The sequence below is a fragment of the Chaetodon auriga genome, chromosome 12 (assembly GCF_051107435.1).
Source record: "Chaetodon auriga isolate fChaAug3 chromosome 12, fChaAug3.hap1, whole genome shotgun sequence".
Taxonomy (NCBI): Eukaryota; Metazoa; Chordata; class Actinopteri; order Chaetodontiformes; family Chaetodontidae; genus Chaetodon; species Chaetodon auriga.
The window spans coordinates 9,530,086-9,553,878 of NC_135085.1; the positions used below are offsets into that span (position 1 = coordinate 9,530,086).

Genomic DNA, 23,793 nt, shown 5'->3' on the forward strand with positions numbered 1-23,793 from the left:
CATAATCTGACCTATGCTTTATTGTGAAGAATAGCTTTGCATCAACAATCTTGAAACTCTAAATAAAAGAGAACTATAAATCAATTTCCTTGCAGTATGCATGTTGAATCATCTTCAATATTACACTGCTTTACTTATACTCTGCTATACATGGCTACCTGATTGATACTCTTTTAGACAAGTTGTAGGCATATTGAGCAATGTTCATGACTTAAAAAGTGCATATCAGAATGCATTGTACATATTATATGTGTACCCAGTCAATAGTCTTATGATTCCTTTCATGATCCTATAGAGGTGCAGGTAGTGTGCACACAAGGAATTTTTAAACAAAGCACCCTCACAAAACAAGAACTATAGGATCCTGTGATATTTTTATGAGACAGTCCAAGAAATGCTTCTGTAGGAACGCTCTGATAATATCAGCTGGTATATACTGTAGTAACACTGCAGCAAATACCTGGAGAGAGGGAGAGGGAGGGAGGGAGAGAGATGATGCCTTCAGGTACCCTCCAATAATGTCTGCCCTTCACTAAAAAAGATTTTAGTAATAGGTTACAGAAACAAGAGAATAGCCAAATTAAATGTATGCCGTGCAGTAAACCTAGTATTCTGACAGTTGTTGTTTTAATAATTAAAGCAACCCAGAGCTTCTTTGAGCTGTACTACAGAGAAATGTGCAGTGTGTTGTAAAAATATATGACAACTCAACATCAAAGAACTGGGGAAATTTCTCCGTTCACTGGCCCTGTCTTGAATGGGGTCCCTGGAGAGAGAAAAAAAAAACAGTTTTAAGACCTTCATCATGTTGGTTTCATGCTTCTCTGTTGAATATTCCTAAATTAATGTTTTTAATCAAATCAACACACAGCAAAACTGGTGTTATGTAGAGTGGAGAGTAACAATGGGGTGACAGAGGCCAGCAGTTACAGCTGCTACAGGCATACATACAACTTTACATCCCTTGATTGATCAATGAATTGTTTAACCTATAAAATGTCAGATAATTATGAGATTATAGTCAGATAATGTCTGTCACAATTTCCCTGAATCCAAGGTCAATTTGCTTATTTTGTCTGACATACAGCACAAAACTCACATTGGAGAAGTTGGAACCAGATAATATAAAAGTTAAATGATTAATGATCATCAGCATAAAATTCTGATTAAAATGAACAAAATTACTGATAATTCATTTTTAATCGACCACTCACTGAATTATCATTATTTTATGTTTTTCAGCAATTCTAGCACCTTTTTTTTTGGCCCCAGAGCCCCAGACATTAAACCACCATTATAAATAAAGACTTCATTGAGACTGAGTAGGGTGAAAACTTGTATACTAGTGGTGGTGGTGTCAAAGAACTACCACCCACTGTCTCAGAAAATTTTCATTTTAGTGGGCGCGTCGCAGTTTAAATTTTTCCGACGGTACCATGAAGGCAGCATGAGGGGGGATTCTCAAACGTCTCGTACGTAAACATCCTTGCGCACACAACCTACCCACGATGCAGCGCGGTTGCATACAACATAGCCATCTTGTCAAGAGTGACTGAGTGAGGGAGGTAACTGTGGGCGCTGTTTAGATTCTCGTTTGTTTAAAAGCGTTGAATTTAAGAGCGTTTTCCTCCCTCGACCGTTCAGTAAGCGTCGCCACCGAATGACTTTAAGCTGGTGAAGTGAGCGGGTACAAAGGACTGCTTTCGGGAAGATGTCTCACATACTTGTTCCGACGTAGGGGGAGTGTGCAGCAGCCAGTTGGCTTGACTTGCTAGCTAGCTCGGTGAGTGGAGGGCTGCGGGCCCTCCTCAGCCTAAAGTAGCTGCTGCTGCTGGGCAACACACCCTGCGACAACGGCCGCTTGACAACTGCACAAGCGGGACATTAGCAGGCCGGTCCGGACTGACCGAAAGCTCTGGAGCAACCACCGTAAAGTCTGTTGGTATCAGGGTCTAAAGCCGCATTGCTGGACAAGACGAGACGAAGTGTGGCGTTGCGTTAGGAGCCCATGACACGCAACAGGAGACCGAGAGAGGAAGAGAGATGGCGTAGATTCATCTTGATCACAGATAGCTAGGCTAAGTTAAATAGATTCAAGTGTGCTGTTAAATATGATCTGAGCTTCAGCTCGTCTCTTTCTGACGGAGGATAAACATAGCCATACGGGACTTGGAATCAGGCTGTCAATATGTCGAAAATGCCGGCCAAGAAAAAGAGCTGTTTCCAGATCACAAGTGTGACTCAGGCCCAGGTGGCGGCTATAGGTGCCACCGACGACACGGAGAGTCTGGAGGACCCAGACGAGTCACGGACTGAAGATGTGTCGTCCGAAATATACGACATGTCGCGGGCTGAGTACGAGCCTGCGTGCGACAGAAGTTCATCTGAAGAGGCCCTGAATAATGTTGGAGAGTCAGAGGCAATCAGTGTTATGGCACCATCACACATACCTCAACCCGGTCAGTTGTCTGCGCTGTCAAGCAGTTCCACTGGGGAGTTTCGAAAAGTGTCGGGCTCCACTCAAGGTGGTCAGCAGCCACCGGGGATCGGCATGACACCTGGTTTAACCCCGATCACCCAGCCCGGGGCAATGCAGCAACAGTCTGCTCCAGCAGCCAGCGCTGGGCCAGCCGGGGTGTCAGTAAACACATCCCAACCTGCAGGAGTGACAGGTTCTGCTCCTCCTCCTGCCACCTCCACGGTGAGTTGCACTTCACGCTTCAGGGTCATTAAACTCGATCATGGTACTGGAGAACCCTTTCGACGAGGCAGGTGGATGTGTACAGAATTTTATGAGAAAGACTCTGAGGGCTCTGCTGTTAGTAGGACTTTAGATAGCATAAGGCATGCCAGTGCAACACCGGACCCTGCTGCAGACAGAGACAGTGGGCTCGGGCAGACGGGAGGATCTGTGGTGGCCCCGGCAACGCACTCAGCTCAGGGCTTGGGCTCCGTGGCGGATGCTTCTCTCTTGTCATCCCGCATGCATTCAGTGGAGACACTACCACAGCAGCAGCAAATCCACCTTCAAAACTACAGCACCCGGCAGCAGGGTGTTAGTGGGTCGACCGCACAGAGCGCTTTCTCCAGCAGCAAGCCCACAGCTGTCCCGGCTCAGCCACCAGCGGGAGGTCCCCAGCCTTCTGCTGCCCAGAGCACGCTGCCTGTTGGACAAAATGGCCTGCCTCAGTCAGGTCTCCACATACAGAAGTCCCCCATCATGCCTCCCTCAGCCCAGCCCATCACGTACCCTCCCCAGCATCAGCAACAGCAGCTTCCTATGGGCCACCACCTGACCAGTCAGCCCGAATACTATCAGCAGCAACAGCCCACTTCCATGCAGCCAGGGCTTGCCACTGGCCAGTCCCTTCTGGTGTCCAGCCTGTCTGCAGGGCTACAGCCCGTGGGACAGGGACCCGCTTCGGTTTTGCCGGCAGCCTCTGGAGGGGCTTCTGTGCCAAGTCAGGTTGGAGATGTTGCAGGAGCAGGAGGGGGATCTGTACCGACCGGACAGCCAGCCTCTGGCCTCTTGCAGCAACCAACTGGAGGAATGGGAGGTGTCGGAGGCTCCGTACTGACTGGTGGACCCACTTTGCAGCAGCAGGCTGTGAGTCAGTATGCAGCTGCTGGACAGCCTCAACCCCACGGCCTCCACCCTGCATCCTCTGGTGTACAAAATGTGCCTGCCATCGCAGTGAGCTCCAGTGTGCCCTCCACTGTGCCCACTGCTGTGCTCAGTGCCTCCAGTGCAGCCATGCCAAATGTGACAACCTCCAGTTTGCCTACAGGTCAGATACCCCACAGCAAGACTCCAGTGGCTTTGGGTGTGCAGGGCCTCCCAGCAACTGGATTTGGACATGTGGAGGGTGGTGGTGGAGGGAAGTCAGAGGGCCTTGTCAACACACAATCTCCTGTCGCCTCTGGGAAGGAACCGGTGAAGCCCCTCATGCCTGAGAGCCTGCAGCTTGCCACTCCCACCGTCAACAGCCTGTTTGGAATCCACATACCTGTCGACGGGGATGTGGACAGGTAACTGTTATAAAATCTTAATGTTATGTGTTAGGAAAATCTCATCCTTGTTGAGCATCATCAGCATGCCTGTGCAACATTATCCGCACAATTTGAGCACATACAGATAGTGTAGGTTTAAGTGTGCCTGTTTGAGTGGGAGACGCTTGTTATAGCAGGCATGTTTGGCCCTTTGCTGTGATCACAAGAAGGTCGACGGCTATAACAAAGGCACTGTGTGCTTTAGTGTAGGGTATTTAGTTTGTCAGATGAACAAACAAGGCTTTCCTATTAGTTTCAGGGAGGGATGGAGGGAGGGGAGTGTGGAGAAAGAAGAGAGAAGTGGCACACAGGAAGGAAATGTAAAATTAGTTGTTTCTCATTAGGCCCTAAGGAAGTGGAGTGTAGCAAACATAAGGAGAACACCCCTGGCTTACACTGCACAGGCAGCAACACGTTAAACATACACAACTCCTGTAATGCTCTGAGTGTGGGTGTGTATTTGAGTTATTTGTTTGGAAGCATTTTATTCCAGATCTTGTGTCTCTAACCTGCTGTCCTCACCGGGTATTGGCCTTTCCTGCAAACATCAAGGATGTGTTGCTAGTTGCTACTGTGCATAGTTAGTTCAGCTCTCTATTACTCCTGGCCACTTTGTAAACGTGCTGCATGCCTGACCTTTTAATAAGTCAGGTCCGCCTCCGGAAAAGCCTTTCCAGTACAAACATAGTGAAGAGTGTTTGATTTTGTGTTGCCACATTTATGATATCATGGTTTCCACTCTCAGCCCCATCAAACTCCCCTCAGTGTGTGTTCACAGAGGAGTATTGGCTGAAGTAACTCTTTTACCTTTGTACTGCAGATACTTTGTTGCTGAATGAGCCTCGAGGTTGTGCAGACTCATGTGCAAGACATAAAACCGCAATGATCCTCAGGCAGTTTCTGGAGTTAGAATAAGCATCTTTTTCTCTCTGATTTCTAAGTAGATTTCTGGATGTATATTTCCACCAAAGCTGCATGTCACACTGAATGTAAAAAAATCATACAGATAAATATAACCCACAGCAGCTCTCACAAAAGAAGTTTAAGAACTGGCTTATTCTTTCGGGGTAATGAAGTGCATCAGATTGTTGTTTCCTTTGGTCTGTAAACTGTAAAATATGACTAAATTTGTCTACATGTAGAAATAATGTTATTCTTATTATGAGTTATTATGGCCGATGGCATTTGCCTCCTTTCCAAAAGTAAACTTTTTCTCAGTTCCTGAGTTCAGCACTTTGTTTCACTTGTAGTAAATGGCACACTTGAGCGGAAATGATACAGTGCCTGAAATCTCTCCGTGGTTTCCATTTACAGTGTTACAGATAAAGCAGAATGTAGACCAGACAGGGTGTGCAGACTGCAGAGCACTGGCACTACTTTTTGTCTTCACGTGTGGGTGGACAACCTCTTAAACAATGTTTTGAGTATGTTATGCACTTTAGGGAAGCTTACACTTATCAGTCTCTGATCTCAACTTCTTTGTTTTTTCTTTCCTGTGCCATCGACCAACCAAACCTCAATTGTTAAGTGACTTTACGCACATCTAGTAGGCTGTGACAGTGCTGTGAGGACCAAGGTATTTGTTTATGTATTTGTTGTATATTTTGGCAAATCGGCACCATTACAAGTATGCTGAATTAGCCATTAGCAGGTCTTGTTTGCAGTGTACCAGTGGATGTACACAGAGTTATCACTGGAAAACTTTAAAACATGTTGATTTTCAGACAAGTTCTGGATCGATAGTCTTTTTCTCTGATTTCCAGGTGGATTTATGTATGCTATTCCATGTGTTCAGATTTGATTGATTCAGTTAAGGCTTTGAGAGAGAGTGCGATTTTTATTTTTTATTTTTTTAACACAAATTGTGGCAATCGAGTGCCGAGGGATTTTAAGTACCTTAATTGCCTACATTAGATGTGCGTCACAGCCACTGCTGCAGCTCCAGCTGTTGAATCAATGGCCCAAATACAATAACTAAAATCCACATCCACCTTTCCTTTTCACCTCACACGGTATCTTTGCCTCACCTCCTCCCCTCTTTGCCCACCCTTAAACTCTCACAAGCCTCCCTCACAGTATGAATACCTCTGATTAAGACTGAGAGTCTATTTTATTCGTTTAAAACCGCCGAAGTTGTTCTTCAGGCTGTATTTACATAAATAACTGTTCAAGCTCTTGATTCAGACAACTGAAACCTTTTTAAAATCACATGGTTGCTCACATGATCTTAGTCAATTTGTAATAGCAACACGCCAAATTAGGATAGATATACTTCTCTGATAGTTGTGCCATTTTAAACAGTTTGGTTTGTGACAATGCAGCTGACCTCCGGCAGTGTGTTTTGGAGTACCTATGTATTGCTTGTGAGACGGCCCAGCTCCCAGGCTGATAAGAGCTGGGGTCTCTTACGACAGCCAAGTGCTATCAGACATTGAGCAGTAGTCTTTCCGCTGTGCTCTTATTCTGCCGATAAGAGACCTGACAGTGGGGTGTGTCAACCAACTGTGCTTGTTGTCCCGTCGTGCCGTTTTTCTTTTGCAGCACATGGGCTAAATTACTGTATATTCTGCTCAGGAGCTTTGGAGAATGGTTAAACACACACCCCAGTGTGTTGGAGGCATGCACACTCTTCCTGTACGAGCTGTGGCCATGTCACAGCCCTGTTTTTACAGCATCAGAGCGTTCGGTGCTTTGTACCTACCACCCCGCCGACTCACTGACAGACATGGCATGACAGTTGTCGTTGTGCAGATGAAGTGCTGAATGACATTCTTTTGCAGCAGCAGCTGTAGTACGCTCAGGAAACTGCAGAGCGAAACTTGTGTCTAACGTCAGCAGGCATTTTAGCTATGCTCGATACACCCCCACCCCTCCCTCCCCCAGCTTTTTTTGTCTCTTGCTTAATTTCTACATTTCCACTGCAGTGTTTGTTTTGCCTCTCACTGCCCCACACAACAAAACCACTTCTCCTCAAATGGACTGCTTCAGCAGCTAATATCTATAATCTCTACTGCACAAAGATATTATATGTACATGCACAAACACAGCTTGTACAACCTGGAAAACCTTTCCTGGCCATTTGATAATGTTCGTTCCCATCTTCCTCCACCCTGTACTTTACCCTGCAAGTAATTAAAGCAAAGCAGTGGAGATATAGACTTCAGATTGAAGATGTTGTTCTCATACTTAGAATATGATTCGCTCAGCTTAATGTTTCCCAGATGGCTTCAACAACTGAAGGCGTAAAATAACATTGGTTGATTGTCATAATGTCTTTGTTGCACTCGCAGAGGAGTTGCTTCTATTTTGCGGGGTCATTTGCATAAATGTATTGCGTCTGTAGTCTGTGTAATTGAGCCCATGCTGGGGAGGTATGGTTTATTGTCCTCCATAATGGGAGCTTATGTAAAATCGGACTCCTCAGGAGGCAGGAGAGGGGAGGGGAGTCCTGGCCTGCGACGTAGTGGAGCAGTTGCTGCCACAGTGAATCGAGAGACTGTGTCTGTGTGGGTGGATGAGGGGTGTGTCTTTTAAGAGGGGATGGATTGACTCAGTCCATGTTGGGGGTGGGGGCCACTCGCTGAGAAACTGAGCCATTACTTTTGGACAAATTCACCATAGACATGAACACAGGGTAGTCATTTTTAGTCATGGTGGATGTGTGGGTGAATGTGTGAGAGAGTGACACACGGAGACAACATGTACCACGGGGTCTTTCCCTTCCCCCTGTGACCTCTGGTTTACTGCTGTATCCTGTTTTCAGTCAGAGTCCCTCACTGCTCTCCACCTTCTATTCATTTAATATTCCTTAGCTCTCTCCCTGCTTCCGCACTGGGGCTCTCTGCTCATATCATATGACATTTGGTGGGCACATTTTATCCAGAGTGCCTCACAGAGGTAGAAGTACACACTTTTTTCCCCCTTTTTTTGTCTTTGGCCTCAGTACTAATCAGACCTCTAAACCTGGCTGCCACCATTCATGCTGTGATACTTTTTGAGTTGTACTGCACCATATCTAGTATCTGCAAAGGAGCAACACAGCTACCTGTAACAGTGCAAAGTTCTAATACTTCTCAGTATAGTACAGTGTAATTTACCAGTTACACAAACTACAGCTTCAAAAATGAAAGGTTGGATTTATTGTTGTTGTATTAGACTGCGTTTGTCTTAGTTCAGTATACCTAATAAAGTGGCAACGGAGTATGTTTAGCAATAGTATTAAAATTAATGTTCAGCTAGTGCTGCAAACTATGAAACCACTGCCCGTGTGTGTGTGTGTGTGTGTGTGTGTGTGTGTGTGTGTGTGTGTGTGTGTGTGTGTTTGTGTGTGTGTGTGTGTGTGTGTCTCTGTGTATACTTGTCAAGTTGTTCATCTTGTGTGTCCGCTGCCTCCTCTCAGCCTTCGAGCTGTTTTCTAAAAGAAAGCTGTATTGTTCAGGCTCCGCCGGCGCTACTCGTCTGTATGTCTGTAGGCTTTGCTTCAGTCATCACCTCCAACCCAGGTACGGAGGCCCTCCATTGTTCTGACAAGCAGACAAACGTCACCAGCTCAGTCCAAGGTTTTAATGGCTTGTTTAACTGAGGATGTGTTGTCCTGTGCTGTAGATAAGCTTAGCTGAGGTTATGCTTGTTATCTTGTTTTTGGAAAGTGGTACTTAAGTGACTTGAAACATTACCAAGTCTCACTTCAGCTGTTTTCTTCTTCTGGCTTTTCACCAGATGGGCAGAAACGAATAATTACCTTAAATGATAGAAATAAGTACACATTTGTGCGGAGGGCAAAATTAGCATCAGCCACCTGCCAAATGCTGGTAAAATACGCAGGTGGCTGATAGATTTGCTTCACTCACCAGCCAAAAAAACAATTGTAATCTACTGAGTGGCTGGTAAAAGCTGAACAATAGTCATTTGTCCAGTGAACAACAAGTTGATTTTGCAGTCTTCATTTGTGTCTTCAGATTCCTCTGTCACATTTGGAGACCAATAAGGCTTTGGAAAAAATATTCTCAGTAACAAAACTCAGGAGCTAAAAGTTTCTTTGACACAGTGGTACTTTTTACTTGCAACTTGCGAAAATCAGGCAAATTGGGCAAAAAAAAGATCAAATTAAACTGCTGATTTTTAATGTTTGAACCAATAGGCGCATCCCAAGTGTCCAAAATTGCATCAGAGCTTCCTGCGCTTTTGTCTTTTCTGTGCATCCTTGTTCCACCGAGGATGTATGGAGAGCCGTAGGGAAACCATGTGAGGAGAGATGAGACGAGGAAATATGTTTCTAGAGCAAGGAGACGTCGTTTCTGCTTACTGTGTTGCAGCTGTATCAGGTGCCAGTCAGCTTTAACCGCTGTAGAGACTTTTGATGAATTTGTGTCTGCATGTGTGCTGTGCTGATACGACTGAAGGCGCACCGTAGCATCATCAGTGCCAGAGCAGCAGCGTTCTCTCTCTGTAGCCTGTTACCTGTTTAACAAACACCTGCACATGAAGAACATTTCCATTATTTATTCATTGCTTATTGTAGATATATTCTGAATGTCAAACCCAGAATATGAGTATGGTGTCTCTAAAACACCGGAAATCAATTATTAAGTGAAATATTTCAGGCAAGTTGAAATGATTTAACTCAAATCAAACCCGATGCTCATCAACCTCACATACGAATGAAAATGCAGTAAATGGCGTAAAAAGTGTTCCTTGCTGACTGACAGACTCTTCTACTCGCTGACTTTAATCGTATCCAAATTAAAAGTTGATGGAGAAAATAATGGATCATGAGAGAAAACTGTTTCTCTGAAGTTGTGAAATGAAGTTGTTTTTTGTCATTTTGTCCAGAACAACAATTAACACAGATTTGTGACCAGATGGTGACTCAGACAACTAATAACATAGAAAGCTTGGGGTGATACACTTGAGTTTAATCTGTTATCTGTCTTCACTCTGGTGTGAAACTCCATATGCATCAGATCCGTCCGGTCATCTGCGGCGTCCAATCAGTAACTGATATCCAATAAGGGGGCGTGTCAACCGGTAAGACTTTCGTGAAGACTGATCTTGCTTGCCAATGTTGCAAAGGAGGCATGCAGTGCAAAAAATGCAAGATGCCCGTCTCCAAACTAACGAGTATATACTGTCTCCTTCAAAAGAGTCCTCCACTGATTCGGCATTGAACTCTGACTACAAACATTGTCAGAGTCACGACGGACGGTTTGAAACGCAGCATGAAAATCGATGCTGCGGCTGTGATATGCCAGTATCAGTTAACGTAGCCTGGAGTTGTTCGCCTCAAGCAGAGACCAAACGTAAATCAAAATGTCTTCTTTTAGTTTCTCTCACCCTCTGCCCTGCTCACCCAGTTCCTCTCATTATCTAGTTTGTACGTTGTGGGAAGTTGGCTGCATAACTGTTGTTCATTTTTCAGTGCAAAAACTTTCCTGGCCTTGATATTTTGATACCACAGACAGTGCTGGCTTGTACCATGAGTGCGCTCTGTACGTAAGAGTGCTCCGTGTGTTTGACCCCCCCCCCGATGGTTCTTGGAAGTGCATTGTAAGTACGAGCATTTCAGCGGTGTGAGATTTTCTGGTACAATAATCGTCACGGTTTCATGGTTCATGATATTACACAGTTATTATTTCTATCATCAGTTGCAGTGACCCTTAAAGGAATTGAAACACAAGGCTTTCTAATGCTTTATCATGGTTTATGTCCTGGCAGACATGAAACTTGAAATATTTTTTAACAACACTTGTATCATATAATTAAATACTGCGGATAAGCAAATGTACATGGTATGATAATCATCAAGAAGGGACTCTATGGGGAATTATGGCCCTCGATCAAAAAGCTGAACTTGGTTTTTGTGGGCATCAAGGGCATAAAGTTTCTTTGCGTCCTGTCACTAATCTATGCTTGTGGGATGTTAGCATCCAAGCTCCCATTCTCCTCTGGTGGCCGTTCTGTAATCGTACAGTGGCTCTGGATCCTCCCTGTGTTCCATCTCCCTCGCCTACAACCCAGAACCCGCTGAAAGAAACTCCCATAGGGCAGCTGAAATCTAAGTAGTTTTGACCTACTTCTCCTGTGTGGCAGATGGATGGATGGTACAGAGAACCCGAAGCCTCGTGAGCACCAGCAGCGAGAGCTTTCAGCACCCTCTTTTTAACCTCCCCCTTTGCACCCCAAGACTCCTGATGACTCTGCCTTGTCAGTCTACTGCTGCTACGACTTTGCCCCAACACACTGAAGCAATCACTTTGTTGAATAGAGTAGAATGGTAGGGTTTGCACTGGTAGTGGCTCTACTAGCTCACTATCAGCTGCTCCACTGTCACTGGAATTATAGGAGAAAACAAAAACAGCCCAAGTTGACCAATCGCAGCACTGGTATCTCTGTAGATTGCATATCCCAAACCTGTAGTTTTGGTTGGAGCTCTGGTGGAGCCAATGCCTGAAGCTGAATGCAGAAGTCTGTTCTAACACTTTTTTTTCCCTCTTGCTCTTTGCTCTCTCTCTCTCCCATTTTCTCTTGCACTTTCACTCGCACTTCCTTCCTCATCACTTAAGGCTGCGCTGGGTCTTTTTGTGCACAGTGAGCGAGCGAGGTTATTAAGAGGTTCAACACCGTGAAAACGAATCTTTGACGCCGCCGCTGTTTTGCTGCGCAGGCACACACTGAAGGAAAAACCCTATGTCATGCTCCAGTTACATGTATGACATCAACCAGCAAGAATGCAGCAAAAGGTTATTTCCATCTGCTGCCAGGTTGTACGTTTGCTTTGGGCAGTGTTGGGCAAAGCCTGAGCATGTGCAGCTGTCATTTTTGTGTCCAGTTAGCTCACATGCTTTTAGAGAGAGGGGGGAAGAAAAGTAAAAGGGGATTTTGCTCCTGTGTGCACATATCTGGTGAGTTACTCCATTGTCCTTTCTGTCCTCCTCGGACACCACACTCTGGATTTATGAGGAAGATGGCACTTTCACCACTGCTGAACACATCGACTACATGGTTTACAAAGAGGGGCTTTCAGAAATGGATATTGACATGTTTCATTTTAGAGTTACAAAGAGAGCCATTGAGAGGCGAGTGTTTGCTACTTGAAAACAGGGAGTGATGACTCCTCCAGTTCTTACCTCATTCATGAAGAGGTTGCTTGACTCCAAGTCATCTGACCTCGATGATTTCAGCCCGTGGCTGGTTTGGACAGAGCTCTGAGTTTTAACTGTGAAAAAGAGAGCTTTTTATGTGGAGGTGTGCGCCTGCCACGCTTGTGTGTGTGCGTGTTTTTCTCGCGCCATACCCTGCAAAGTAAAATTAAGCAGAGGCATAGGAGGAGGTTTGTGAGAGTGTTTAGTCATGAGGTAATGTGACAAAGGGAGTTTGTGCCAGTGATTTCTAGGAAAAGAGACTTGGCTGCTATGATATTCACACACATGCTGTAAATCAACTCCTCATTCCCCTCTGCTGTGTGTGTGTGTGTGTGTGTGTGTGTGTGTGTATGTGTATGTGTGCATGTGCATAACTCTGCCTGCGTTAGCTTGCTCCTCTGTGTGTGCTTTTGTGAATGTGTGCATATACTCATGTCATTTGAAAAGATGTGCCTTTTCTGCATTTCCGCTTTATTATTATGATAGTGATAGCTGGAGAGAGACAGGACAGAGAGTGAGAGAGCTGTGGTAGGAACTCAGACTTAATACATGGGACACACACTGCCAGGTGAGCTGTTGGGTCGCCCCATGAGCATTTGGTTTGACAGAGAAGCAGTCCGTTTTGAAAGGCAGGCGCCCATAATAAATTAAGTGTGTGTGTGTGTGTGTGTGTGTGTGTGTGTGTGTGTGTGTGTGTGTGTGCAGGGGTCAGTCTGGGGATTTCCTTTCCCCTTCCCGAATATACCTCCTTTGGCACAGAACACTGTGTACTTGTACTTCACCGGGAACATAGGAGGTAATGTTAGATTCCATAACATGACAGTTTTTGAACCAAAAAAACCTCAAATTTAACCTTTAACTGTGTGACTGAAGCAGTACTTTCTCAACTGATCAGCTGAGAAGAATTCCAGTTTCTGAGCTGAAATCCAGAGGTCATGGCTGGTTTTCGTCACCCGATTTTCAGGCCTTGTGGAAAACAACCTAAGCATGAGTGATGGCCGACATACTGTTAGGTGAATGGCCTGAAGGAGGCCCTTGAAGTTTATGAAGCTGTCCCCACCTTTGAACACACCGCTCCTGTGTTGAGGTCAAGACTCTTTCCTCGGCCTCTTCGCTTTACTGTGTTTGAATGTCTCATGTTTTATTGAAAAAGTCGTCTCTCCAGCAAAGTTAACTGCACAATCAGAGCGAAGGAGGTTTTCTGAGGGGAAATAAAGTTGCGTAAGGAAACATTTCTAGGAAACTTCAGTCTGTTTTCACTGTTTCACCTCCTCTGTATCTGTGTCTCCTCTCTCTTTCCCTGAATGTGGTTGATGCAGGAACCCCTCCAAGGCTTTCTACCAGGCCTTCCAGTCTGGCAGCAGATTAAGGGACTCAAAGGCCCACAGTGATAGGTACAGTACTATACTGGATTGGACTGGACAGGCCTGCAGGAGTGTAACAACATGTGTGCAGTGTTCAGTAGCAGCGAGCTTTGCTTTTCTCCACGTGCATGGATTGAATTTGGAAACAAAGCCTGGCAGCAAGCGCAGGATTGGCCAATAGACTTCTGAACAACATCCCTGTCTCTCTGTAATTTTCTCTCAGCTTCTGCGTCTGGTGCTTTCTTTGACACTCTCTATCTCAACGTGTATGTATTGTCTGTGCCACTTAAAAATTGCGGTTTGTTTACTGCTGGAGTGTTATTTTCAGAAGTTTGGCCACTGTCTCTATTGTCTTATGTGCCAGCTTAATTGCTGAGATCTTTGGCCGAAGAGACAAACAATAGAACAGAATCAAACAGGGAAAGCAATGCGAGCAGTCAGACAGCTCAGCGGATTATAAACAACTTAAACCCAGAGACAGCTGCAAGACTGAGTCAGATGTTTTCTCAATTACTCAATTAATCATTTAGTTCATAAAATGTTTATTAATAAAAAGTTAAAAAAATGTCTTGTTTTTTTTTCCAGCCAACAGTCCAAAAACAAAAGGTTCTCAGTTTCATTTAAAGGAGAGCTAGACAGACAAATTGCACAATCAGTGTTGGCCTCTAAAATCCAGTATTGTTCGAGGTGTTATATAAAACAGAACCAGAGAATGGGCGTTACTTTCTGACTGATGAATGACTCGAGCAGTCACTATCAAAATAGCTGCCGATTAATTTTCTGTTGTTCGACTGATCGATAAATGGACTCGTTTCAGCTCTAAAGCCAGTTATCTGATGTGCAGTTATTTAGAAGTGAAAACAGAACATGCCCAAAATATCCCTCTGAATTGTTCATTGCCTACAACTTCAGGCTCTTTAAGTCCAGATGAAGCAGGAAGTAGCGCTCCAGGCTAATAGACACTTTGAACGGGGACATTTGGAACTGATTTAATCATTCATGTGAATTTTCACCTCCCAGTCAGTAATCTGGTTTGTTTACCACCTGTCTGCCCGTCTGACTGCTCATGTTGCCTTCAGGATTAGACTCCATTAAAGTCTCAAAGTCACAACATCTCAATGGCTAACTTGTTTCAGAAAACGTGTTCTTGCTTCATAGAAAATGGCCAAAACTACGAAAATAATACTGTTGTTAGAAATGAAAAAAATTAACATCCTCCAAACTTGTTGCTGTCTGCTTTCAACTGACTCAGGCAGGGCTGAAGAGTGTGCGCATGCTGTCTGTGACACAGGATTTAACAACCTGGTTTCAAGTGCAACACTCTGCGCTGTGTCTGTCAAACGACTTTTATTTCCCGGCCACAGTTGCAAATCGCCATTGCGCTTTTAAACTGATAAATGCCGCTGTAGTCTGTGGACTCTGGCCTTGCACCCTGCCACCGCAGGGTGAGAGAGTGCTTTCAGCGTTTTTATGATGCCTTTTACAAAAATGAAAAAGGGAAGCGCGTGAAACCATATCTGAGTGACAGGAAATGAAACTGTTTTTAGAGAAATATGCAGCTGACACACCATCACCAGCCAGCGAGGGAATGCACACACACACAAAATAATTTCAGTCTATTTGCTACCTCAGCCGCCTTTTTTTTAAAGATGCAAACAGGTAAATCAACGTTTCATGATGCTGAATATCTCCTTTACTTCTGTTCGCGCTCAGTGTTTTTCTAGCTCCATTCGCCCATTTTAAGGTGACTTCCACTCTCAGCAGAAGGCAGCAAAATAGTGAGATGGCACAGATAGTCCTGTTATGAACCCCATGCTTCACTTCTTTTTTTTAAAGTGGTGCTGTTGTGGATACACGGTTCTGCCAAGGGCTGTTTATGTTTCCAAGCAAGCCAAGATAACCAGGGCTTTGTTCGAGACTGTGTTTGGTAGGCCAACCATTAATCAGTCTGTTTTATTCAGGTTTATTTGGGGTCATGTCGGAGGCATTGATATGAAGTGATAGAAGAGACTGCGAGAGTAAAAATATGCTCAACTTTATGTACATTTTACATACATTTCAGCAAGAGAAGACACTGACTTTGAATCCATAATGTGCTTGTTTATATTAGTCCCAGTATGGACATTTTGTCAGACCTCGTGGTCAGCTGTATGACATACACAGAGAAGTATGTATGTGAAGAAAGCCTACATTGAACGTACTCGTGTTTGTTGACAGAGAAATGTTTCTATCTCAGCCACACGTTCCTGAGTTCAGTGACTCCACTGTGACTTTACTGTAATATGTATTTGGAGCCTCACCAGCTGCACAGTAGAACTATGTCAGATGCACTGCAGAAGACTGCGCTGTCAAAGTAAAAGTCCCCCAATGGGCGTCCTCTCGGCTCACTTGGAACATGTTTCTGGCAAAGACCTGTCGTAGTAACATCCTCGTCTGTGTTCTTCTTGAATAGAAAATCAAACACTGTAGAAGATGCTTGAATCGCCCATTCAACAGCATTTTTGAACTTTTAGCAAAATCTATAGATGTGCTGATATTTAGACATTCAAGGACTGAAGTTACCAGAGCAGACATTGTTTGATTTGGTACTTATTCTGAATCATCTTCTACTCAAGCATCTTTGTCTCGAGTCAAGTTGACAGTGCGGCTCCATAGTCCATAATAAGTCCAGACGTGGCACTGACAGCTTGCCTGACGATCGCTTCGGTCCAGACTGAACTATCTAAACACCTGTTCGATGGATTTTTCAGAAATCTGGTACCATGAGGTTGACATTTTTGTTTATTGGTGAAATTTCTTCACGGTTGTGCAGGTGTGATGTTTACCATCAGCATGTTAGCATTGTCATTATTAGCACGTCAGGCTGTAGACGCCTCGTATTGTTTAAAGATGTGCAAAATTACTCAACTCCACATAAGCTGAGTCCTGCTATGGCAACAGTTTTGATGCTTTCTTGGTTGTTGCTTGAGCACTTCCTCATTTCTTCTCTGCTGGCTGACTGCCGATGCCCCACTACATGCACAGCTGTGTAAAGCAACGTAACATAAATAGTGGAAGTTCCTGTCAGGACGAATATGATGAAACTCTACATGTGCACATCTGATATGAGCGTGAATAAAGCGTGTTCTGTATGCTGTCGATTCCACTGTGAGCAGGTCCTGTGCGTCTGCATTAAAGCCACACACACAGACAGAAAAATGAGGTCCAGATTAATAAAGACCTGAGTTTACTCTTGAAGATTAGAGGTGTGTGCGCGTCACGTGTTTCTAGGTAAGATTGGCTTGTGCACCTGTTGTCCTTGGGCATTTGAACAGGCCTCACCTCTTAAGCTCTGAACTTGCCTTATCATGTCTCAGCTGAGATATATAAACTCTGTTTTTACCGTGAAGGAAACCTATCCCGCTCTTACAAATGCAGGCAGTTCTGCCAGAGGCGAGGAATGACAACTATTCGATGTTCAGATGAGTTATTCACCCTCACTGCTCCACTTGCCCACGCTCCATGTGAGTGTAAACTTTCCTGCCTCTAATGGACTTTTTATTGACATCCTTATTTTATAGCTGACACTATACAGGAAACCGCTAACTGTACACGGAGCTTATAAACATCAGTCATGTGAATGAAGAAGGTGAAGTTTACAGAGGTGTTGAGTGCAAAATCAGTGGCAGAGTAAGTTCAGACCGTCATTCTGTTTCATCTCAGCCCAGCCCTTTGTCCTGCAGGGCGGGTATGCAGTGCTTACAGAGGAGGAGGCTTTAGCATGCATTTAGCATGTTTTGTATTGAAGTCAGGTGCTCAAACAAGCTCTTGGTTTTGACATAAGATCCAGAGGCTTAAACAAGATCATGTGTGTGTCAGGAGCGCTGCTTTAACCTACCACACTCGCTCATGAGCCCCAAAGCACGATTCACTCATGCTGCGGTTTCCAGAAATCTCTCCCCAGCGCCAGTTTTTCTTGGAGGTTCTACTTTGGGGGGACCAGATGGTGTCCTAATATGGTGTCGATTTGATTGTTATTTGCTTCCTTTAGTGTAAGTAGTGCATTTGTAGCTGGAGTAAGGAGTAGCTGCCCAAACCATTATGACTTACCAGATCATCTTTACCCACATTGACTCATGAAGCAGAGCTAGAGTTTATATCCCAGCCTTAGCTCGTGGCTCTGTGAAAATCTGTCTCAGACCTTTTGACAAGTATACTGTGTTGTTGACATTTTCCCGTCACCATAGTTACAAACCCATCACTAGCCTGTCACATTTAGAGTTTTCCTCTCCTTTTAGCCTCTGGTTTAATCTCAGGAGTGTCAGCCCATCTCATTGTTGCCTTCACTGAAGCCAGCTGGAAGAAAACCTGAAGAGAAAATGCTGCTTCACTGTTAGTGAGCCAATTCACCGTCATCAGGACGTGAAAACATAGAATCACTGACGCTGTTGCTGAGATGACTAAAGAGCTGAGACATTAGCTGAGATGTCAACTGGCAGACAATTAAAGTTGAACAAAATAAGCAATTTGAAATGAATATATCCAGTTGCATTCTGGGAAATTATATTGAGGATTTTTCATTGTTCACATGAGGTTTGGGCCCAAATTTCCCTTCCTGGAATGACTCTTTTGGCCCGTTTCTGCTTGAATCCAGGGAGCATCTGCCCTTTGTTGTCAGCATCTAGAAACGCTTTTGCGTGAATCTGCCTTTACAACATCTTAACAACTGCACTCATTCTTAATTTGTCCCAGCTGTCCCATGTCTGTCCTGGGTTACTGTGTTTGTCTTTCCTGCTCTCATTAGTTGAATTATGTAAACTCGTCAGTCGTTGCTGAATATCTCCGGCATGTGAATGTGGATCTTTGGTGGGACAGTCCCCGATGTTCAGCTGCTCAGCCAGATATGTGGCTCACACACAATGTGTTGTTTGTACTTCTTCATGTAAGTATCTCCATGGGTGCATTTACATTCTGTACTATTTTGGGGTTAAAGATCAGTTTTCCTGCATTTTGCATGAAGGCAGTACAACCAAAGTGCATCTTCATTTCCTCATTTGTTGTGAATGTGCAGCAGCTTACAAACTGAATTCCCGTCTCTCACTTTTTCTGCTTGGTTGGATTTCCAAAAAGAAGTTGGTGCCATTTCAGTTTCTTTAAAAAAAAAAAAAAAAAAAGTTGGAACGTGGCCATTTTCGCACTGTGTCTGAACAGAAGCGTATGCCCTCTGCTTACCTGAAAGTTAAAAAAAAAAAAAGAAAACCAACAAACAACAGTTTGGGAAAGGGTTTAGATGAGCGAATTGACCTTTAGAAACCGGTTTGAACAAGTTCAGCAGGCTAATATTGGCCATAACTGAATAGTCACACAGGCCTGTACTGAATATACAACGTGTGTGAAACACTGTGTGCAATTTGTTGCACCGCGAAAGTGTGATTCTATTATGGTAGAGCGTGTTTTTGTCTGGACTGTCTGAAGTCACTGGTGAAGCAACAAGGGTGTAGCCCAGAGAGTCCATTCAGGGTCTGCGCTTTATAGAGTGTGAGATTCCTCTGGGCACAGAACACACTGTTAGGGAGGAAAACTATAAATTAAACACACATTTTGTACAGGGTGAAGATGAGGTTGATGTTGATGGGTTTTTTTTTTTCTTTGGACAACATTTGGTTATGTAACCACTCGTGGGGTCACATAATGTGGTCTTTGAGGGGGAGACAGAGATACTATAATGAGTGAACACTGACAGCTGAAATGTGCAGTCTCCTTTGTAATTTATTTCTTGATGTTGTGTGTGTGTGTGTGTGTGTGTGTGTGTGTGCGCGTAGGCTGTGCGACTGTGTGTCTTAGTCAACACTTCCACTTTGCTCATCGTGTGATGTGCTTGCATGTCGCTCACGTGAGACCTTGTCTTATCTGACAGATCAAAGGCAGGAGTGCAGGACAGGGGATGTGAGTGACAGTGTTTGGTAGCAGCGGAGGTAAGGCGGGCGTTCCTTCTCTGGTCCTGCCCGTCGATAACAACCTGCTGAGCGTTTCCGCTGGCCTCAAGCACATAAATTGCATGGTGTTGAGAAACAGAGCATCTTTTCGTCAGAGGGAGTCCATAGTCAGTCTGACGTCCAGTTGCAGGCATCTTGACTGCACCAGCGAGACATTTCACAGTTGGAAAAATAAGCTTAGCAGTGCCCTCTGGTGGAGGGCGTCACTTTGATGGCGTCACTGTTTCTAAAGCTGAAACATCTTAACGTTGCTGCACTGCAGTTTCTCATATATGCCAATATGGATGTATGTTATGAGTGGAGATGGTCCACTGAAATATCTTGATTTTGAATAGTCTTTTTTTTGTTTGTTTATTATTTTTTTTACTGGCATTCATGGTTCCTCAAGGATGAACACGGATTTTCTTGATCCCCTGACCAATCATGCTGCAGCACCTTGACGTTTCGTCGGAAATGTCTCGGATTCGCATGAAATGTGGCAAAGATATTTAAAAAGTCTGCAGTGGATGAATCCTGATGCCTTTGTTGGTCCGTTTACAGATCAGTCAGCACTCACTTCTAATTGTCCAGTACTTTGATTTATGAGCAAATATCTGCAAAACTAACGACGTCTCAGCCTCAGCTGTGCTTAATGTCTTCAGGCTGTTAGTCTTGTGACCGATGCTTTCCAGGCCCTGAATCAGCCTGACTGCTGTTTGAGCTGGTGTGATCCATCAATCACTTCACTGTTACTGTGAGTTCAGTTAGTGTCTGTTAATTGGACTGTTAGCGATCTTCCCGTTTATTTGCCCATTTGCGAATGGATTCATATAAGTTAACTTAGTTATCGATTGGCCCCAGTCGGCCCCCTTACAGTAAGTATACTGAGTGCTGTTACCAGCCTCTGAAGCGGGCGGAGCAGACGTGTCTCTCCGCCTCCTATCAGTCACTCTGACTTCTCCACCCGTCGGTTCATGTTGCACAATTCTAAATGTGGTCACAGTCACCCCGCTGATCCGCCTCCGGTGCGCTCCGGTTCACTCCTTTTTTCCGCCGCTCCCGTCGCTCCAGCAGCAGACAGCGCCATGCCGTGCACGTTCTCCTACAAACCGCCGTGCTGCCCCTGGGACCCGGCCCGGCACGCGGCCTGCGGACCGCTGCTCACCTGTCGGACGCACCGCAGGTAACGCGAGGCCGCCGCGTACTCTGCCCGCAGAGGACCGCGTGCCTCTCGCGTGAGCGCGCGCAGCTAAAGCGAAGCCTTGCAGACATTGTAATAATTTCTAAGGCCAAGTAAACCAAAGGAATCATGGCTGTATATTCACAGATGGTCGGACAATGTGTGGATATTTATCGTGTAATTGTATGCGAGTGTTTCCTGTTCTGATTGCTGTCAGTCACTGGAGACATGACCGTGGCTGCACTGCCTATGGCAGTTTCACAAAATGTTGCATTATTCACACTGACTCATCTTGGCAGTGTTGCCTGCGGCCGAGCTCCTCCTGCACCCTGAGCGACCTGACCTACATTGGAGCTCCAATGTACATAATATGACCAAGAGTGGTGACAGGTTATTTCATACGATCTGCCCTAGATCTGTGGAGAGCCGACGCCAGGTGCTTTGATTCATTACAAGAGTCTGTTATGGGGTTTTATTCCATTCAGTATGTATTTCCAGTTGAAATGCTTGTTCTTTTGCGTGTTTCCCCGGAGAAAGACAAGCAAGCAGAACAAAGGATGCTGAGAGTAGAAACATGCATGAACCTTATCTCTCTCTTCTTTCCCACAGGGCCTCGGGAACCAATGTTGCTGCCATTGATAATAAAATTGAACAGGCAATGGTGAGTAATCCATGTACCATTGATCATACACTACTGAGTAAAATCTTGTATCACTTTTTAATTAAAAATGTATAAAGTAGGTGTTCAGTCACATAGCAAGATCAGAGACCAGAATCATGTATGTTACTGTATTATGTCTGTCGTGACTTGCTTTTAACAGCTATATGGTCTTTCATATTTCGGTTTGTCTTTGCCTTTAAGCATCAACGCAAACTGAATACACAGCGAGAATGAATATATATGAACAAATGCAGCCTGTAGCCTTGAGCTTCACTCTGATGTCCTTGTCTTATCATGATAAATCTGCTTCCTTATGACTCCGCTGCCTCTGGTCAGGTCCTATATGTTGTTTCATGTCACGCTCTCTCTCTCTCTCTCTCCTGCAGGACCTGGTGAAAAGCCATCTGATGTATGCAGTGCGTGAAGAGGTGGAGGTCTTAAAGGAGCAGATCAAGGAGCTGTACGAGAGGAACTCTGTGCTGGAGAGGGAGAACGCCGTGTTGAAATCGCTGGCCAACAGCGAGCAGCTGTCTCAGCTGTCCGCCCAGTCGGCCACCGGCTCTGGCACCACGCCTCCCCAGCAAGGACTCAGCCAGCCTCAGCAGCAGGTCCAGCCTCAGCCTCAGCCGCAGTCACACCCCCAGCTCCAGCACCACCCCAAACCCCAGCAGCTCCAGACTCAGCCTCAGCTTGATCCTGGCCAACAACAACAACAACAGCAACAGCAACAGCAACAGCAACAACAACAACAACTGCAACCCAACGTCACCTCTGCTTGAAGTGCATCTGCCCTGCCTCGCATGGGGCAGAAAAAAAGAAGAGCATCTTCTCTACAACTTATTACAATTAGTGTATGTGAAATTAAAAAGAAGAAAAAAAAAACTTTGTCTTCTTAGCCACCAGCTTGACCACAAAGTACAGTGCTTGTATGTGTGTGTGATTGTGTGTGTGTGTGTGTGTGTGTGTGTGTGTGTGTGTGTGTGTGTGAGTGAGTTAGCAAGTGTGACTGTGAAATGTAGTGTGTGTGTGCATCTGTACTGTGGGCCTTTCCAGTGTTAATGCAATCATCGAGAGAGAGAGAGAGAGAGAGAGAGAGAGACTTAGTCAGAGAAAGTGTGTGTAGAGACAGAGTGTCAGGGAAGGTCGGGGAGTGTTTTCTTTCTTTTTTTTCCCATCTTGGCTGTGTTCCCGGATCGGTTGACTGCTGGGTCCAAGCTCACGGACAGGATGTCTTTTCTTGGACGGGGCCTGAGTCAGACTGGCTTACGACCTGACCTGAGACCTGCTCAAACCGTGGGTGTGGAAAGGGAGGGGTTCACCTCGCATAAGGGACAAACGGGAGCGATTGTCAAAAAGAGAGCGATTATTTTTGTAAATGAGAGATAATTGAGTGGGTAACGGGGTATTTTTAGCCTTGCTGTTTCATGTTGTAAAGTAAGAAGTGGGAGAGAGGCTGTTTTTCAGAGCGCCACACCGCTGCCGTTACTTTCACATCAAGTCCAACCCTTGCATTAGTCTTTTGAGTTCTACTGTTAAGTGTTTTATTTATTACAGGGCTGCTATTTCCATAAATGAACAATTTCATGAAACCTGTTTAACAGTAGCCCAGTGACTCGTTTCCTTTTCTTTTACAGTGTTTCAACAGATTGGCCATTCTTTCCAGGGGCAATGCTTCATATTTGTTCAAAATGTAGGCAAAAAAAAAAAAAAGAAGTCTGACAAATGTTTAACACTAACTCAACATTTACTCTGCAGTGGCTAATTCATAGCTCAAGTCAAGATCCAGTATGAATGTACATTTTTGTATAGTATAAAGTATTAAGAGCCTCGATGGGTGACGCTCGCCTGTTGACATCAAATCTTAACATGAGCCCGCAGAAAGCGTTAGATGAAGATCCAATTCTGTTGGTAGTTTCCTCTAAAAATGAATAAGTATTGCCACACCCCCTACCTTCATGATTTTTTTTTTCCCCATTGTTTTTCCTGGGGGGGGGGGGGGGGGGGGGGGGGCAGGGGGGAAAGCTGTGAAATGAAATCATTCAACCTACTTTGTAACCAAAGATGCAAAGCTGTGTAAATTGATTATTTTTAAAATGCACACATGTATTTTTTTTTTTTTTTTGTTACTTCCTCCTTCACAAAATATTTTGTTGCTGTTCAGCATGTTCTGCATGATCTGTAATCTTCAAACCACTTTCTTACCTCATTTTTATTCAGCACTCTTATTGTAAGATAGTCTGTGAACAGTGTAAATGGGGAAAAATGATGCAGAGCAGGCGGCAGAGCGAAAAATAACCTAGTGTTACTGACACTAGTCACAGAAAAATGAAGTGAGCCATGTTTTGTTCATTTAAATGGTGTTTGAATTTCATATGCCAATAGTTTTGTTACATTGCAAATTTTAATGTATTTAAATAAAAGCAATATTCAGATTCCAAAAGAT

General features: G+C 44.6%; 1 protein-coding gene across 2 annotated transcripts; it reads left to right on the forward strand.

Annotated features, from left to right (window-relative positions):
• The first annotated feature begins 1,527 nt into the window (after positions 1–1,527).
• On the forward strand, positions 1,528–23,786 carry LOC143328987 (TSC22 domain family protein 2-like). 2 transcript variants are annotated; one of them, XM_076744573.1, is made up of 4 exons: positions 2,054–4,029; positions 13,511–13,585; positions 21,299–21,350; positions 21,737–23,786. In XM_076744573.1, the coding sequence occupies exons 1-4, from the start codon at positions 2,189–2,191 to the stop codon at positions 22,127–22,129; spliced, it is 2,361 nt and encodes a 786-aa protein (XP_076600688.1). In that variant the 5' UTR covers positions 2,054–2,188; the 3' UTR covers positions 22,130–23,786. The 2 variants fall into 2 exon arrangements, with proteins under 2 accessions (XP_076600687.1, XP_076600688.1); XM_076744572.1 differs by lacking the exon at positions 13,511–13,585 and having other exon boundaries at positions 1,528–4,029.
• Positions 23,787–23,793: the final 7 nt, after the last annotated feature.

Coding starts and splice junctions, on each gene's coding strand:
- LOC143328987 (XM_076744573.1), top strand. CDS start 2,189: ATGTCGAAAATGCCGGCCAAGAAAAAGAGCTGTTTCCAGATCACAAGT. Junction 4,030..13,510: donor GTCGACGGGGATGTGGACAG/GTAACTGTTATA, acceptor TGGTTGATGCAG/GAACCCCTCCAAGGCTTTCT. Junction 13,586..21,298: donor TCAAAGGCCCACAGTGATAG/GTACAGTACTAT, acceptor TCTTTCCCACAG/GGCCTCGGGAACCAATGTTG.